Genomic DNA, 18,955 nt, shown 5'->3' with positions numbered 1-18,955 from the left:
TAGGGGATCTTTTCGAAGCACAACACATTCATTAACAATCAATGGAAAAAAAGGTTTCCTTGTTTTGCATTGAATCTATTCAGAATTTGTTTATTTTAACTGTTGAGCTAATGCAGCTTTACATCTGAACCAACTTACCACTATTATAAGAAAACTCAAGTGGGACCTGTGAATAAAAATGGTTTCCTCAATTGTCATACTGCTTTGGAAAAAAAAAGAGTTTTGGCAGAGAACGGGCTAGAACATCAGATCAAACTAACGTTCCACCGGATGCTAACGTTAGCATAGCGCTAACTCTCCTGCCCACTGCTATCAATAAATAGCAGCTTGCACACCTCGACGGAGCTTTTATCGTCGCCGGGGACTTTAATCGGGCATGTTTAAGGACTGTACTTCCCAAAACCATTCAACACGTGGACTGAACAATTAGGGAAAAAACACTGGACCGTGTGTACAGTAAGATCAAACATCTAGTTGGATCCGTCCATCTCTGTCTGTCCCTCACCCCCTCATTAACCCCCCTCCGGAGGAAACAAAGCCTATACAACAAAGACAGTTAAAACATCTTCTTTGTTCCTTTATCTCTTTGTTTTCCTTATGCTCAATGTAAAATCTGGAACTGGAGTGCCACGTCCAATTTAATTGTCACAATATATCCCATGTTGTAACAATGACAATAAAGGTATATTCTATTCTATTCTATTCTATTCTATTCTATTCTATTCTATTCTATTCTAAAATAGTCTTGGCCTACTGAAGCTGAGACATTATGCACAATATTGTCTTTAAGATGAAACCTGACTGGACCTCAGCTCATTGACACCTTTACTGCTGTCTAGTGGCGGGAAGAAGCATTTGGTTTTTATTTATTAGAAACAAATCATAACTTTTGATTGAAATGAGCTAGTGTCTTCCTTTATTTTTACTTACTCAAAAATTTACATCGAGCAAGATTAAATCATCCAAAATGCCGGATCCGGCCAGCTGGCTGTAGGTTTGGAATTCCTGGTGTTGTGCTACTAAAAATGAGTGCTACAATGCAAGGGAGAATACAAAGTATGGAAACCAAAGTGGCCAGACTGCACAAGTTTCTTCTCATTCTTTTACCCAACTGTCTCATGTTTTTTGGACGGGTTTTGGGGGTACCCGTAGCAGCAAAATGGTGGACAATCAAGTCAACTCCCTTCAGGCGAGCCTCATTTAACGTAAAGAAACGCAAATTTCTTGAGCTCTGAGTATGTCAGTAACATGCAGGTTTATATGATAAGTCATGTATTTTTGTTTCTTATTTAAATCAATAATTTTTGATGATGTTTTCTGCTCTGCTGAGGTAGCGAGAGCAGGCAATGTCCTTCAGACTGGGCAGAGAGCAACCGACGATTTTCTGGGCTGTTTTGAGGACCCTCTGTAGCGTTTTTCTGTCTGCTGCTGTGCACCCAGCATACCACACCGTAATGCAGTACGTTAGAATGCTCTCCACTGTGGCTTGGTAAAAGGACACCTGCAGCTGCTGTTTTAGATGATTTTTCCTGAGCACTCTCAGGAAATGCAGTTGGTACTGGGCCTTCCCTACCACCGCTCTGGTGTTTGCAGACCAGACTACTAGGAGGCCCTAAATATACACAGTGTCCCTTTAAGAATAGCCCAAAAAATAGTTCTTCTTTCTAACCCTCTATAACAATGATTCTGCATTACTAACGTTGATGAGTTCAAAACCTTTCCACCGTCACCAGCATTGAAGTTGACATTTTTCTCTCCCTGGTTGTATCTGCTTGAACTTTCAAATGTTAATTGTGCGATTGAACCTAGTTTTATTTTTTTCAAAGTTCTGTTTCCTGGCAGCCGCACAGTGGATGAGTGGTTAGCACGTGTGCGGCACAGTTCTGATTAAATCCAGCTACCAGCAGAGTTTGCATGTTCTCCCTGTTCTTGCGTGGGTTTTCTCCAGGTACTCTGGTTTCCTCCCACATTCCAAAAACATGCATGTCAGGTTAATTGGCCGGTCAAAATTGTCCCAAGGTGTGAATGAGCAAGTGAGTTGTCTCTGTATTCCCTGCAACTGGCTGGCAACCAGTTCAGGGTGTCCCCTGCCCACTGCGCTAAGATAGCTAAGATGACTCCAGCACCCCCGCGACCCTACTGAGGATAAGCGGTGCAGATAATGAATGGATGGATGGATGTTTTCCTGGCATATGCCAATCTAGCACAATCTGTACGGAAAAACGCAAATTTGTCAATAATGGGTACTATCCGGTATACACCGACTATCACGAAACGGCAAATCAATCAAGTCAAAGGAGTTCGCCGCGGAAGCCTCTATCTCGGTATCGTTTTTTTTCGTTGCAAACGAAGTGAGCGCTTTGATGCTAATGTGCGCATGCGTCTGCCGCCTAGGTATTTCCCATCATGCATCATTCTGGAAAAAAAAGGTGTGCGATTATTTTGTATTATGTACGGGCATGGAGCCCTGGAGCTTGACAGGTATGTTAATGTGTATCGTAAATATCGTATAAATGAAATTGTAACCGTGACAACTTGTTATTGTGTTATTGACATGTGTTTTATTTTGGGTCCCACAGATCTTCAGAAGAGCCGACAAAGATGGTGAGTGGATTTTATTTGCATCAATTCGGCGAACCCACAAATTAAACACAACACTATGTCATGGGAAACAAGAAAACAAAAGCAATGCATAATAAACACATTAATGACACATATACAGACGCTGCCCTACTTACAAATATTTGAGTTACGTAAAACAGTAACTGCTGTAAGTTAGATTTTGTATTGTGCACCTTTTTCTGAGTACAGGACATTACTGTAGTGCTTCTTTCCGTTGTTACCGGCGTGTGGTGGCGCTGTGAGAGGTCACCCAGCATCCACCTCGAAGAAGAAATCAATTTCCTAGTTTGTGTGTAAACATTTTATACTGTATCTCCAGCGCGCTAAGAACTTTGACATTTTTATTGTTAAATATGTCATGCATCCATTCAATATGAAGACGAAGCGAGCTTTTTCTTTTGAAATCAAAGTAGAATAAGAAAGCTTGATGCGGTTGAGAGAATGCTCAGAACGCTTTTTTTGGCCACTTTTTACCACCGAGGAGGACCTCTTGAACCGCATCTTCCAAAAGTAAGTTAAACTCAACTTGATTTATCTTTATAGAGCTATTATTTGATGAAATGTTTATTTTTTAGTACAAAAAAATACAGGTTACTTATATCAACATACAAAATATAGCACTGAAGCAACTTACGAACAAATTCAACTGATCGTCCGGAACCTATCTTGTTCGTAAGTCGGGCAGCGTCTGTAATTACTTAATTAATTTTCTTTCTATATATATATTTTTTAATTTACATGTTTAGTGGTTAGCGCGTGTGCGGCACATTTCTGAGGTCATGAGATCGAACCTCCTGTGTGGAGTTTGCATGTTCTCCCCGTGCTCGCGTGGGTTTACTCCAGGCACTCCGATTTCCTCCCACATTCCAAAACCATGCATGTCAGGTGAATTGGCCGGTCCAAATTGTCCCTAGGTGTGAATGAGCAAGAGAATTGTCTGTCCCTGTGTGCCCTGCGATTGGCTGGCAACCAGTTCAGGTTGTCCCCTGCCCACTGCCTGAAGATAGCTGGGATGGGCTCCAGCACCCCCGCAACCCTACTGAGGATAAGCGGTGCAGATAATGGATGGATTTTGAGATAAGATATTTGAGTTTTTGCTATAATTTGAAACAATGAACCAATAACATATTTGTAAAGTGTTATGTTTTATTTGTTGACTTATTTTGGAATGCTGCTGCTGCTAAATACCATCGGCTCCATTTCATTGCACTATTCTTACGATGCACTTACAACTTGGACCCATCTCCGAGCACAACCTCGTAATTTTTTCTGCCTATTTATCCTGACATTCTTTTTATCTTATTTTTCACGTTAAGTATTTATTACGTGTTTATCCTTGAGGACCATGTCTAATCTCATTGTAAACAATGTGTGTACACTACACGGTAATCAATGAAGACAATTCTATTCTATTCTATAGGGGAGATTATTAAAAGGCTGTAATTGGTTGGGGATTATTCCACATTCATTATTTGAATAATGTGGCGGCCATTTGTAATTCCTGTTATTTTGAAGCAACCTATCTCGTTCGTCATTACACAAAAAATGGCCAGCACTACCTTCTATTGTAATTTTCTTGCATGTGGGCATCACGGCGGTGCAGTGGTTAGCGCGTGTGCGGCACAGTTCTGAGGTGAGATCAAACTTGTGTGGAGTTTGCATGTTCTCCCAGTGCTTGCGTGGGTTTCCTCCGGGCACTCCGGTTTCCTCCCACGTTCCAAAAACATGCATGTCAGGTTAATTGGCCGGTCCAAATTGTCCCTAGGTTTGCCCTGCGACTGGCTGGCAACCAGTTCAGGGTGTCCCCTGCCCACTGCCCGATGATGGCTGGGATGGGCTCCAGTACCCCCGCGACCAATGTTCCCTCTAATTTTCCACGGGCCTGAGCGTTCACACAAAGTCGGTGAGCAACGCTTGAAACAACAGTGAGCAACCATAATCCCAAGTGTGGCAAGATAATTAATTATCAAACATGTCCAAAACTTGACATTTTGCTGAGTTTCCGGCAATGCTAAATTATTTTTCTCTTTTGAATGAATTGACTCATGTCCTATCGCAAAGGTTGTACGGCCTACAAACGTCGTTTGTTCTTACAATTCTTTCACAAGATATCCATTTCTTTTTTTTTCCTGACATATTTTGTCGCATAATATTAACATTTTTGGGGGCTTATTTAGTCGGTTGCAAGATACAGAACTGTATTTGATTACATTTTTTAGTGGAAGTACAATGTTGGCAACAAGATTCACTTGATATAATTGGAAATTATTTGAATGCAACACAAACTTTTTCTTCTTTTTTCCGTGTTTTTTTTTCTACTTTTTTTCAAAATCCTTTAAAAAAAGTCTAATTGTGTTTATTTTTTCCGAGCTGTTACTTTTTTCTTTTTGTTCTCTATTTACTTTTTCCCTACGTTTCTGTCTTTTCTTTTTTTCTGGCTTTTTTCTAAATTTTTTCCTTCTTTTTTTCTCTTCCTTTTTTTCTTTTTTTCTCAGCTTTTCACTACTTTTTTATTTTGGTATTTTTTTTTGTTTTTTTGTTCTATTCCCCCCTTTTTTTAAGTCAAATTTGTACATAATATTTGGTCATGTTGGGATTAAAGAAGCAAAAACAACCTGAAGAGCCGTTTAAGACCCGAAAGAGCCCGTTCCTTTTAGTGAGCCGAGCCGAAGAAGCCGTTTCTCGACAAACTCTATTAACTTTACTCAACTTCGTTCTACTTCGACTCGACTTCAAAATACCGCATTTAGGACACAACGTCAGGGGAACCCGTGAATTTTTACCTTCATGCACTGTAACTTTGACTTAAGTCGCTTCTTAATTAGTCATTTTGAGCCCTCATTTTTGTGCGCTGGCTAGATTTTCTTGTGCACTGAGAATGTGCGAGCACTGCGCAATTGCGCACGCGCGCAGCTTAGAGGGAACACTGCCCGCGTGCCTATTGAGGATAAGCGGTGCAGATAATGGATGGATGGATGGAGGTTGGCATGTATGGAATAAAACCATAAACAGGAAGGAATAAACAGAAAACAGCACATGTAACTCACTTCCTGTGATTGCAGATTTTCTATTATTTTTTGTTTTGTTGTTAAATTTTGGAGCAGGTTTGCTAAAGATGGAGCACCCTCACAAAGCAGCTTCCCTTCCGTTGGTGCTTAGCAGATGTCTGAAGTCTTTCTACCACTGGTGCAGAAAAGAGTAAAGGCTTCCGTACCATGAGGAAAGATGGTTATTATGAGAAGACTCTGATGTATGGAGCAGACGAAAAAGGCAGGAAGCGATAGGAACCGGCATGCTCAAGTTGAAAAGGGAGCTAATTTTATCCTGCCTCTCCTGGGAGGAGACGGGGGAACTGTTTTAATGAGAAAGACGTGGAACGGGAAAGAAAGGTGCATATTCCAGGGAACCACAAAAAGGGATGTGTGGCAAATGGGCAACAGCAATAACAACAATGAAAATGTGCAGAGTAAAATAATCAATGAAAGGATGATCGTTTTATTGGAAAGACTGGCTTCACATAAGCAGTTTTTGAGCAACGGCTAATTGTGCTGCAATTCAAATGCGGAAAGATGCGTGCAGCTGCATGCTGTTATAGTACGCGTTCCTGTAATGTGCATCAGAATACATTTGTGGCGACGCTAGCTAGCTTGTTTGCGTGACTTTGTATGTAGAGAATGATGTAAGTGCAAGTGTGTGTTGTAATTTAAAGGCATATGTATGCAGGTAGTGCAGTGTTGGCCAAGCCCTGAGCTATGAAATATTCAATTGGCAGTGGCTGTAGCACCTAGTTAAGGTTTTTTTACTTCCATACATTGAGGAGGTGAGCCTTGAAAACAAAAGTCTGTGATAAGTTTATTCTGTTTTCAATATTGGAAACCCGCAAAGGAGATTACATAGGATGCAGTGTTCATTTTACCTGTGAAAAGTGATGGGTCCCGGGGACTCGCATGCTCAAAAATTTATGGGTCCCAACAGAGATCTGTGGGTCCCCAAAATTTAGTGTTATCGGGGTTGAAATTGTAAATCGGCGACAAATATATAATATAAATCCATGTATTCATTCAGTTTTAATCAACACAGTTTATTGGTAATACAAATCACTTATCAATTCAAGATTTTTCAGTTCACAACAAGATTGTGTCAGGCAGGAAGGGTGAACTCATTTTTGCATAGACGATCCGTCACTTTTATTTCGAAAATACCAAAGACAAAACAAAACAGGCTTAAAGGCAATAACTCAGAACAAACGGGCATGAACAGGTCTTCAAGAAAGAAAGGCAAGGCAATGGTTTGGCAACGGGCAGTCCCAAAACGAGCCCTTAAGTATCCCACACGCAATTAAGTCAATCTGTGTCAGCCGGTGTCAAGGGGCGGGACCAGCTGGGTGCCATGACGACCGTGCAGGACATGACATATTGTACATTATACAAAATAATATTGCTGAAATAATTATATTAGTCTATATTTTCATTCAGTTTTAATCATCACAGTTAATTGGTAATACAAAGCAGTTATCACTTCAAATTTTTCAGTTCACAATATTGTACATTATACAAAATAATATTGCTGAAATATTCATCTATATATTCATGCAGTTTTAATCATCACAGTTAATTGGTAATACAAAGCAAGTTATCACTTCTGATTTAGCAGTTCATATATTCTTTGTGGTTTGCTGTCCTGCCACAGTTGTAATGCCTTCTCAAGGTCCAATCCATTATCATCCTCCTCATAGCGTCACCAGGAATATAATTTAGTCAATTTTGGCAGAAAAGTCATCTTCTTGCTAGGAGTATTCTTTTGTTTATTTTCTTTCGCCAAATCGTTCACTTCAACACACGTGTTTTCCTTGCCCCCGCGATCTTCCGAATAATTTCTCTGCAGGTTTTTTCAAGCCGGAATTATTGCCGTTGTTATCAGTTTCTGCATTATATTTCGACTTATTACTGACAGTGAAGAAATGACCAATTTAGTGTTCTTCGCCTTCCCTCGATGACAAGCACCACAACAATGACGTCATCTCGAAGCAACGAGATCTTGTTTGCCGAGATTGGCGTACAGACGAAAACTCGAACCGCGAGACCAAAACAACAATGGCGGATCTGCCTGACGAAAAGTCTGGAGTGCGGTAAATCTTTGTAAAAAAAAAAGTAATCGGGTAATAATGACAATTTTGTGTCCAGCTCCAGCTCCCCCGTGACCCTACTGAGGATAAGCAGTGCAGATAATGGATGAATGGATGGAAGTTAAGTGACATCCATCATTTTAGAAAGTGTCAAAATTCAAAGGAAATGTTTGAATAATCTGTTGGTGTCTTAATAAAATAGACCATTTTGGAGGTAAAAATATTCCATTCCATCAATGTATCTATCCAATATTGTTTTTGCATTTTTTTCTGACACAATATGGGCCAAAAGTTTAACAAAATATTATTAATTGAAGTTATTCACGTTTTAAACCTGAATAATAATATATTGAAAATATTGGCCTGTTTCAGCGCTACTGAATATTTCTTGTTGTATAGAAGTCAGTTTACGACAAATTCAGTTTTAGGTGTATGGTGCATAGAGTTGGACTAAATTGGTAGACCTTGACCTCCCACTATTGAAAGCTGTCTTTGCACACAATAAAGTTGATTATTTCCCAGGTCTCAATCAGCGAATGGGTTTTTAATTCTTCGCCCTTGTGACTCATCCAGCGTCTGCTAATCATCATGATTATGTTTGGCATAATGACAGTTTTCAGGCGGATTGTTTATCTCGACTGTCGAGAATGGACAGAAACACGACTTTGCAGCTGACAACTTTGCAACAGCCGAGCAAAACCGCATCCTGGTGTGCCGGGAACACAATCATGACTGTTGTACCTAATTACTATAAATTCTAGACTACAAGCTACTACTGTTTTGCTACATTGTAAACACTGCGACTTTAAACACGGTGCGGCACGAAGAAAATGTCGAGCTACTGTTTCCTAAATCGCATGTGCTCGAAATACAAGCAATGGTTCCTCTAAACTGCGTGCGTGCGCATATGCGCAGTACTCGCACGTTCTCAGCGCACAAGAAAATCTATCCAGCTCACAAGAATCAGGGCTTGAAATTGCTAATTAAGAAGCGAATTCAGTCAAAGTTACAGTGCATGAAGGTAAAAATACACGGGTTCCCCTGACGTTAACGGAATTCAATTAAAATTTTTTGCAACCTAATTACGTAACGCCGTTACTGGTATTCCGTTACTCTCCAAGCCTGAAAGTTAAGCTCAACGCCTGGTATTTACACCAATCATTTTTTTCTGTCATGTCCTGAGAAATTGTCAGGTGCCTATGTGCAAATTCCAACCACAAGCTTTTTCGTGACTCCCGTTGACTTTGTTGTCAAAGGTATTTTTCTCGCAGAGCTGTTCCAGATTGAACATCGACTTCTCCGACAACTGTCCTTGTCCCCTTTCAACGTAGTCAAGCGGTAGAAGAGTCCTCATCAATGTTCCCTGTAATTTTCCAGGGGTCTGAGCGTTCACACAAAGTCAGTGAGCAACGCTTGAAACAACCTTGAGCCACAGCAATCCCAAGTGTGGCAACTAAGTCATTATCAAACATGTCCAAAACTTGACATCACGTTACATTTTGCTGAGTTTCCGGCAATGCAAAATTATTTTTCACTTTTGAATGAATTGACTAGTGTACTAATGCAAAGGTTGTACGGCCACAAACGTCATTTGTTTTTACAACAATTCTTTCACACGATTTCCATTTCTTTTTTTTATCTTTTGTCGCATAATACTAACATTTTTGGGGGCTTACTTAGTCGGTTGCACGATACACAACTGTATTTAATCACATTTTTTAGTGGAAGTACAATGTTGGCAACAAGATTGACTTGGTAGAATTGGAAATTATTTAAATGCAACACAAACTTTTCCTTCTTTTTCTCGTTTTTTTTCTATTTTTTTTAAATTGCTTTAAAAAAATATCACTGTGTTTATTTTTTCCTAGCTGTTACCTTTTTCTTTGCGTTCTCTACTTACTTTTTTTCCTTTGTTTTTTTTCTTTTGCCTTTTTTTCTGGCTTTTTTTCTGAATTTTTCCTTCTTTTTTCTCTTCCTTATGTTTCTTTTTTTTCTCAGCTTTTCACTACTTTTTCATGTTGGTATTTTTTTCTTTTTTGTTCTATTCCCCATTCCTTTAAGTCATTTTGTGCATAATTCTACATAATATTTGGTCATATAGGGATGAAAGAAGCAAAAACAACCTGAAGAGCCGTTTAGGACCCGAAAGAGCCGGTTCCTTTTAGTGAGCCGAGCCGAAGAAGCCGGTTCTCGGAAAATTTTACTGACTTTACTCAACTTTGTTCTACTTCAACCTTGACTTCAAAATACCGCATTTAGAACACAACATCAGGGGAACCCGTGTATTTTTACCTTCATGCAGTGTAACTTTGACTTAATTCGCCTCTTAATTAGCAATTTCGAGCCCTGATTTTTGTGAGCTGGCTAGATTTTCCTGTGCGCGGAAATGCTCTGGGTAGTGCACATTTGCGCACACACGCAGCCTAGAGGGAACATTGCGCGATTGCTAACATTGGTCCTCATAGTTTCACAATCAGATCCATTGAAGCATTGCAATTGTCCCTGGAACTATCCACTCCAATACTTGAAAAGCAAAACCGTGTCAGTGTCACAACCAGCGGTGTTGCCATGGCGAGTGGAACTCCACTGCATGATTGGCAGTCCTTGATGATCAGAAACCGCTCGCTGTTTGTTCTCCATCTCGAAACAGTATCCGGCAGCAGCTGTCGATTCCCCACTTTTCTTTCCTAATGAGTTAACGGTTGGGGGCTTCCACTCAGCGGAGAGTGCATGTGGGTGTGGGAGTTCTGCGGTTTGAAGCTCGACACACCCGTAGTGTGTATTTTTAGAAGAGTAGGGTTTTTCTGTTGTGAAGATGAAAGCACCAGAGGGACTTACCTCATGACATTTACATGCCATCATTAGCTCCATAGCCTTGCTGGGTGTGTCAGAATTTGGCTGTGTGATCTGCATGAAATAATTGATTAACTGCCGTACATCAAGAGTGACATTCATTTATTTTACTAAATGTATCTCATAAGTCGCTGTTACATTTTCAGGGTTAGGAGTGTAAAAAAAATAGAATCTAGTGAGGTCCAAGTGTTCTCAGTGGAGCATCATTGTCTTCAGGTTGGATGAACATACAATAACCCACAAGAATAGACATCACACCGTTGCCCATAGTTACAACATGCATTTGTCCCCAGAGAGTCATCCGGACGGATGGTTTCCATAGCAACAAAGCTAACCCCTGCTTAACCTAGGCGATTAGTTCTGAGTTTTCCATTATGATCAGTTTAAAGTATGGCTAAGTTTTATGAGACAAAATTAAGAAAAATACAGACGTCTTTAAAAACTTTAGTTTAGAAACTGAATGTTTTATAGCGGCAGCACGGTGACGCAGTGGTTAGCGCGTGTGCAGCACAGTTCTGAGGTCGTGAGATCAAACCTCCTGTGTGGAGTTTGCATGTTCTCCCTGTGCTTGCGTGGGTTACCTCCGGGCACTCCGGTTTCTTCCCACATTCCAAAAACGTGCATGTCAGGTTAATTGGCCGGTCCAAATTGTCCCTATGGTTGACTGAGCAAGTGAATTGTCTGTCCCTGCGTGCCCTGCGACTGGCTGGCAACCAGTTCAGGGTGTCTCCTGCCCACTGCCTGGAGATGGCTGGGATGGGCTCCAGCACCCCCGTGATTGTGTGTTTGTTTTTTGCTGCTTTTTCCCTTTTTTATTTTGTTTGATTTTGTGTATGTGTTCGTCTTGCAGTCGGTCCCCTCGTTCGAGGGATATGACCAGGGTAGATAGAAAGATAGTTTTATGTATCAATGTATTACATTTAATGCAATAAAACATAACTGAGGTAGCCCAATTGCATTGTTTAAGGCGAATAATCAGTGCTTAAAAAGGGGAGATATTACTTTTGCTATTACTTTCATTTACTGGACTGTCTCAGAAAATTAGAATATTGTGATAAAGTTCTTTATTTTCTGTAATGCAATTAAAAAAACAAAAATGTCATACATTCTGGATTCATTACACATCAACTGAACTATTTCAAGCCTTTTATTATTTGAATATTGCTGAATTTGGCTTACAGCTTAAGAAAACTCAAAAATCCTATCTCAAAATATTAGAATATCATGAAAAAGTATACAAGTAGGCTATTCAACTAATCACCTGAATCATCTAATTAACTCGAAACACCTTGCGAGGGTTTCCTGAGCCTTAAAAACACTCAGCTTGGTTCAGTAAACTAAATCACAAGTATGGGGAAGACTGCTGATCTGTCTGCTGTCCAGAGGACCATCATTGATACCCTCCATCAGGAGGGTAAGACAGAAAAAGAAATTTCTCAAAGAGCAGGCTGTTCACAGAGTGCAGTTTCAAAGCATATCCACAAAAAGTCTGTTGGAAGGGAAAAATGTGGCCGGAAACGCTGCACAACCAAGAGAGATGACCGCAGCCTTAACTAAATTGTGAAGAAGAGCCGCTTCCAGAATTTGGGGGAGCTTCAAAGACAGTGGGCTGAAGCTGGAGTCCAGGTATCAAAAGCCACAGTTCACAGACGTGTCCGGGAAATGGGCTACAATAGCCGTATTCCCATGGTCAAGCCACTTCTGAACTCAAGACAACGGAAGAAGCGTCTGACTTGGGCTATGGAGAAGAAGCACTGGACAGTTGCAGAGTGGTCCAAAGTCCTCTTTTCAGACGAAAGCAAGTTTTGCATTTCATTTGGAAGTCAAGGCGCCAGAGTCTGGAGAAAGGCTGGAGAAGAGCAAAATCCAAGTTGCTTAAAATCCAGTGTGAAGTTCCCACAGTCAGCAATGGTTTGGGGAGCCATGTCAGCTGCTGGTGTTGGTCCACTGTGTTTCACCAAGTCCAGAGTAAATGCAACTGTGTACCAAGAGATTTTAGAGCACTACATGCTTCCATCTGCTGAAAAGCTCTATGGAGATGAGGATTTCATTTTCCAGCATGATCTGGCACCTGCCCACAGTGCCAAAACCACCAGTAACTGGTGCACTGACCATGGCATCACTGTCCTTGATTGGCCTGCTAATTCCCCTGACCTGAACCCCATCGAGAATTTGTGGGGTATAGTTAAGAAGAAGATGAAAGACACCAGACCTACAAATGCAAATGAGCTGAAGGCCGCTATCGAAGCATCCTGGGCATCAATAACACCTCAGCAATGCCACAGGCTGATTGCCTCCATGCCACGCCGGATTGATGCAGTAATCCGTGCAAAAGGATTCCCAACCAAGTACTGAGTGCATCAATGGACATTTTCAAATGTTTGATTTAGTTTTGCTGTTATAAAATTATTTTTTTTACTTGGTCTGAGGAAGTATTCTAATATTTTGAGATAGGATTTTTGAGTTTTTTTTCAGCTGTAAGCCAAAATCAGCAATATTCAAATAATAAAAGGCTTGAAATAGTTCAGTTGATGTGTAATGAATCCAGAATGAATGACATTTTTGTTTTTTTAATTGCATTACAGAAAATAAAGAACTTTATCACAATATTCTAATTTTCTGAGACAGTCCAGTATATTCCCTGCTTGTGGATTTAATTTAGGCTCAACACAAAAAAACCATCAACCACTAATTAACAAAAGCAAACAAGAAATATTTGCTCAAAACAGCTGTACATTATAATGATCTCATCTCATCTCATTAGCTGCACCGCTTATCCTCAGTAGGGTCGCGGGGGTGCTGGAGCCCATCCCAGCAATCATCGGGCAGTGGGCAGGGGACACCCTGAACTGGTTGCCAGCCAATCGCAGCATTATAATGATATAATACAAAAACATTTAGCCAAAGGGAGTAGGCTAAAGCCGAGGCTTTTAAGTACCTACCCCTATTCCATGTTTTCCTTGCAAGAAAATATTCAAAATCCAAACAAGAAATCATCAACAAAGGAAAATTAGAAAACAAATAAATGAAATTTCGAACTTTATAATGGTATCACTATGGACTTCTACTACATAATACACGAAGAAACTCAATATATCAACCTTCTGCGCCCGCTTTGAGACTGGGAGGTCGGTGGTTCGCGCCCCGGCCGAGTCATTCCTAAGACTTAAAAAGTGGTCGGCGGCGCCCTCTGTTGGCTGCGGCTGCATCGGCTCGCTACAACGGGTCAGGTGCAATCGACATTTCGTTCTGTGTACGTTGTTACACAGAATGACAATACAAGGAAATTATTATTATTATTATTATTAAGTGTATTTATGTAAAATACGTATAGTATACAATATTCTAAATTGATGAAAAACTATTTTCCTCAATGGAATACATTTAAAGTGATTGTGTCATGTTTATCCTTATACGGAAAAATATTTTAAATGTAAAATATATTTCCCCCCCGGGCAGCACGGCGGGTCAGTGGTTAGCGCGTGTGCAGGCACAGTGGGAACCTCCTGTGTGGGTTCAAATCGTGCTACCGGACTTCATGTGCGGAGTTTGTATGTTCTCCCCGTGCTTGCGTGGGTTTCCTCCGAGCACTCCGGTTTCCTCCCACGTTCCAAAGACATGCATTTCAGGTGGATTGGCCGGCCCAAATTGTTCCCAGGTGTGCGAGCGAGTTGTGTGCCCTGCGATTGGCTGCAACCAGTTCAGGGTGTCCCCTGCCCACTGCCCGATGGTTGCTGGGATGGGCTCCAGCACCCCCGCGACCCTACTGAGGATAAGCGGTGCAGCTGATGAGATGAGATGAGATATTTCCCCCCTGGAGTGCATCAATGAGACATGTTACCTGAGTCAGAACAAAAGGAGCCGTATCTATTCATTTTATGCATACGGCCTTGCGCATTGTTTTTACTTTGTAATGTGATTCCCATTGACGTGTTGACATAAAAATAAATGAGCAACGATAATGTCATTCAGACATTTGCACTGAGCAATGCTGTTTGCATTTATCCAGGTGGTATAGCACCTTGCTTGTTCCCATCTGATGGCTATTGTCATTCTAATAACTGTGTCAAGATTAAAACCTGCAATTTCATTTTTGTAGGAGGTGAAGAAAATGCATAAAATCCACCATAGAGAATATAAATTGTCTACCTGCATCTTGAATCTACCGAAATTGCAACATCTGACTCTGGCTGCAAGTTGGACAAAGGTGTTGTCTTCTTTAACCAGTAACTGGTCATCTGGGCTGGAGGCATATGAACAAAAACATATAAACACCCTCAATCTGCCAAGACCACCTATCATTGTGTAATGCAGCGTTTCCATTACCCTCAGTTTTGCGAAAAACCCAGATGCACAAAAATAAACAGTTAATGGGAGTGCAGGTGTTTGAAAATATCTCAAGTGTCAAAGATAGTGTTTTCTCTAAAGTGCAATGGAAACACTTTTTTCAGCTATTTCATGTAACCCAGGGCGATGATGTGAGCATACCTGTCAACCTCCAGGGCTCCATGCCCTTACAAACTGTCGTATTTTCCCTTACAAAATACAAAAAAAGCTTACACCATATTTATGTTTTCAAACGTGTTTATTTATGTAGTTTAACATGTTATATTGTACATGTGTTTCGTTATATCATTCTGGACATATTCGTAATAATAAAAAAAAAAAAGATAAAAAATCAATAAAAAATCAGAAACAATTGTTTTCAGCGTAACTAAAACATCCATCAATAACACTTTAAATTTAAATTTGTAAATAAAGATATTTTTGGGAGAAAAAAATCAGTTAGCATTTCTATTTTGATAATCGAGAGAGCTATTAAAGATATCTATCTACTATTGACTAAAGGGCAGCACGGTGGCACAGTGGTTAGCGCGTGTGCGGCACAGTTCATGTCTTGGGAACCTCCTGCGTGGGTTCAAATCCAGCTCCAGACTTCCTGTGCGGAGTTTGTATGTTCTCCCCGTGCTTGCGTGGGTTTCCTCCGGGCACTCCGGTTTCCTCCCACATTCCAAAAACATGCATTTCAGGTGAATTGGCCGGTCCAAATCGTCCCTAGGTGTGAATGAGCGAATGAGTTGTCTGTCCTCGTGTGCCCTGCGATTGGCTGGCAACCAGTTCAGGGTGTCCCCTGCCCACTGCCCGATGATTGCTGGGATGGGCTCCATCACCCCCGCGACCCTACTGAGGATAAGCGGTGTAGCTGATGAGATGAGATGAGATGACTAAAGTAATCAGGCAGAATGCAAATTTGTAGTTTTAATGCCGCTGTACAGACGGGGGAGGGAGAAGTGGTATGTTCCTATCCAAATACCCCTCCCGACGTTTGCAGGGAGCGGAACAGTTTTTATTCGTAGAACTTATCATGACGTCACACATACGTCTTTTCCTTACATATAACGAAAATACCTGAAGTATTTGTGTGTATTAAAATCAGACCATCTGTGTGTATTTAAATGATTATTCATACATTCAAAATGGAAAATTAGAAAACAGAAATAAGAGAAAACAAGTTAAATGCGAGTTAATTTCATCAGGATTATTTGTAACGTAGGACACAGAGAAATACACCATTGACCAAATGCAAAATTAGTTGGCATTTCTATTTTGAAAATCAAAACACATTATCCAAACATTGTTGCTTGTATTTTAAATTTTAAACAGACTATTTAACAGGGACAGAAAATACAAACCGACAATAGCTTTATTGTTTTAATAAGCTTATTATATAGAATACGATTGCTATTGTCGGAAGCGCAGCAGAATGCGCGTTCACACGAGGGGGGAGGATTTTGCAGGGGAGTCGAAATTAAGCACTACAGCGGCAGACGCATGCGCACAGTAGCATCAAACGCTTGCTTCGTTTGCAACGTAAAAAACGATACTGAGATAGAGGCTACCGCGGCGAACTCGTTTCACTTGATTGATTTGCCATTTCGTGATAGTCGGTGTACCGGATGGTACCCATAATTGACAAATTTGCGTTTTTCCATGCAGATTTTCTCGTACGTCGTACACGTCTTTAAATGCATAATAAACGTACTTTGTACGGCAAAAACGTACAGGTTGACAGGTATGTGTGAGTTAAAGGTTGCGGCGTACATTGATGAAAACCTTAATGAACTTGGATAACAGCACCTAAAATAGTGCAATATGCAAGCAAAATTAAACATGCAGAAATATAAATATGAGTTGTCTTCCTCTTTTCTGTGTTTAAATCAAAGCCATGGCTGCAACGTGCTGTCTTAAATAGGGTTCTTACAAATCCTAGAAAAGTATTAAATGGCGTTGGATTCATTAGTCTAAAAATAAGGCCTTAATTGGCAAAAAAAAGTCTTGAATCCAATTTTCTAAAGTTTTAAAAACGTGAACGCATCAATGAGATTAATATTTGTTTGAACTAAACATTTTTAGTGACATTTACCAATTGTCTTTTTTAATAATGGAGCAAACACAACCAATCTCAAGCGGGATTTGGAGTCCAGGCACCTGGTATGATTCGCCAAGATACTCGGCTAAAAAAGAATGGAAAACAATTCAGAGGTTGCAGCTTGTCAATGGGATGTATGTGAAGTTTACACATGAGCAATGTACCCCTGTAATTTTCCACGGGTCTGAGCGTTCACACAAAGTCGGTGAGCAACGCTTGAAACAACAGTGAGAAACCATAATCCCAAGTGTGGCAAGATAATTAATGATCAAACATGTCCAAAACTTGACATCAAGTTACATTTTAATTATTTTTCTCTTTTGAATGAATTGACTCATGTACTATTGCAAAGGTTGTATGGCCTACAAACGTCATTTGTTTTTACAATTCTTTCACAAGATACTCATTTATTTTTTTTCCTGATATATTTTGTCGCATTATACTAACATTTGTAGGGGGTTATTTAGTCGGTTGTAAGATACAGAACTGAACTTAATCACATTTTTTAGTGGAAGTACAATGTTGGCAACAAGATTCACTTGATATAATTAAAAAATATTTGAATGCAACACAAACGTTTTCTTCTTTTTTGTGTGTTTTTTTTCCTACTTTTTTTAAATTCCTTTATTTTTTTTGAGCTGTTACTTTTTTCTTTTTGTTCTCTATTTACTTTTTTCCTACATTTCTTTCTTTTCTTTTTTTCTGGCTTTTTTCAAAAATGTTCCTTCTTTTTTTCTCTTCCTTTTGTTTATTTTTTTCTCAGCTTTTCACTTCTTTTTCATTTTGGTATTTTTTTTCTTATTTGTTCTATTCCCCCCTTCCTTTAAGTCATGTTGTGCATAATTTTACATAATATTTGGTCATGTTGGGATTAAAGAAGCAAAAACAACCTGAAGAGCCGTTTAGGACCCGAAAAAGCCAGCTCCTTTTAGTGAGCCGAGCCGAAGAAGCCGGTTCTCGACAAACTCTACTAACTTTACTCAACTTCGTTCTACCTCGACTCGACTTCAAAATACCGCATTTAGGACACAACGTCAGGGGAACCCGTGAATTTTTACCTTCGTGCACTGTAAGTTTGACTTAAGTCTCTTCTTAATTAGTAATTTTGAGCTCTCATTTTTGTGCGCTGGCTAGATTTTCTTGTGCGCTGAGAATGTGCGAGCAGTGCGCAATTGCGCACGCGCGCAGCTTAGAGGGAACACTGCACATGAGTCACGAAATACAAAATGGCACACGCTAAATGAAAGATCTTGGACCCAGAGCGAATTTCCGGCCGGGTGTCGGCATAACATTTCAAACATGAAGTCGGGCCTGGGTTCTCTCTCTCACTGATTTATTTTATTGTTTTAAATTTTTAATTATCCACTCGTCATGTGTTCTATGTTAATTTTTCTTCATGGAGGATCTGCACAGAGTATTCAACTGTAACAAAATGGGCTTCTCCTTTCAGAGTATCAAAGCAATTTAGAGAGCAGCTGGCTAGCTGCACGTTAGCATCGGGTAACCTCGAATGGGTCTGTCATGCTTAAAATATAACTGTCCTGAATGTAGCATTTTCCATAATTTGTAGACAAAGGTCAGCCGTTTATGTGAACGGATCTGGCATAAGTGAGATACAGGCTCAGCAGGGGTGGCATGTTATGTTACTCGTAGCAGTAGGCAAGACCTGAAACACCGGGTCTGCTTTCTCTCAGACACCGCCTCACTCCCTTCCCAGTTCTGATAACAATCCACGCAGAACCCGTTGGTGATGCCCATTTCTTTGCGCTCTTCTGACTTTCTTCAAAGTCCGATGTAACAAATTAATTTATTTTCAATGTAACGAGCTGCTGAAATGGTAGCTGTAACCATGCTTCGCAGTTTACTTTCGGTGGACACATTGACGGACAGCAAACCCCAACCTATCACACACAGACCGTCACGCC

General features: G+C 40.3%; 1 protein-coding gene across 1 annotated transcript in view; it reads left to right on the top strand.

The window, feature by feature from the left end:
- Positions 1 to 18,955, top strand: part of necab2 (N-terminal EF-hand calcium binding protein 2) — a 164,912-nt gene that overhangs the window by 2,092 nt on the left and 143,865 nt on the right. Inside the window, exon 2 of the mRNA XM_088339666.1 lies at positions 2,580 to 2,604. Within this exon, the coding sequence (XP_088195792.1) occupies positions 2,580 to 2,604 (25 nt within the window). The remainder of the gene's footprint in view (positions 1 to 2,579; positions 2,605 to 18,955) is intronic.

This window comes from Urocampus carinirostris, chromosome 7 (genome assembly GCF_059441175.1).
Source record: "Urocampus carinirostris isolate Australia breed hairy pipefish chromosome 7, RoL_Ucar_1.0, whole genome shotgun sequence".
In the NCBI taxonomy this organism is placed as follows: Eukaryota; Metazoa; Chordata; class Actinopteri; order Syngnathiformes; family Syngnathidae; genus Urocampus; species Urocampus carinirostris.
The sequence above is the reverse complement of the archived record's forward strand: the minus strand, read 5'-3'. Positions and strand labels throughout refer to the sequence as shown.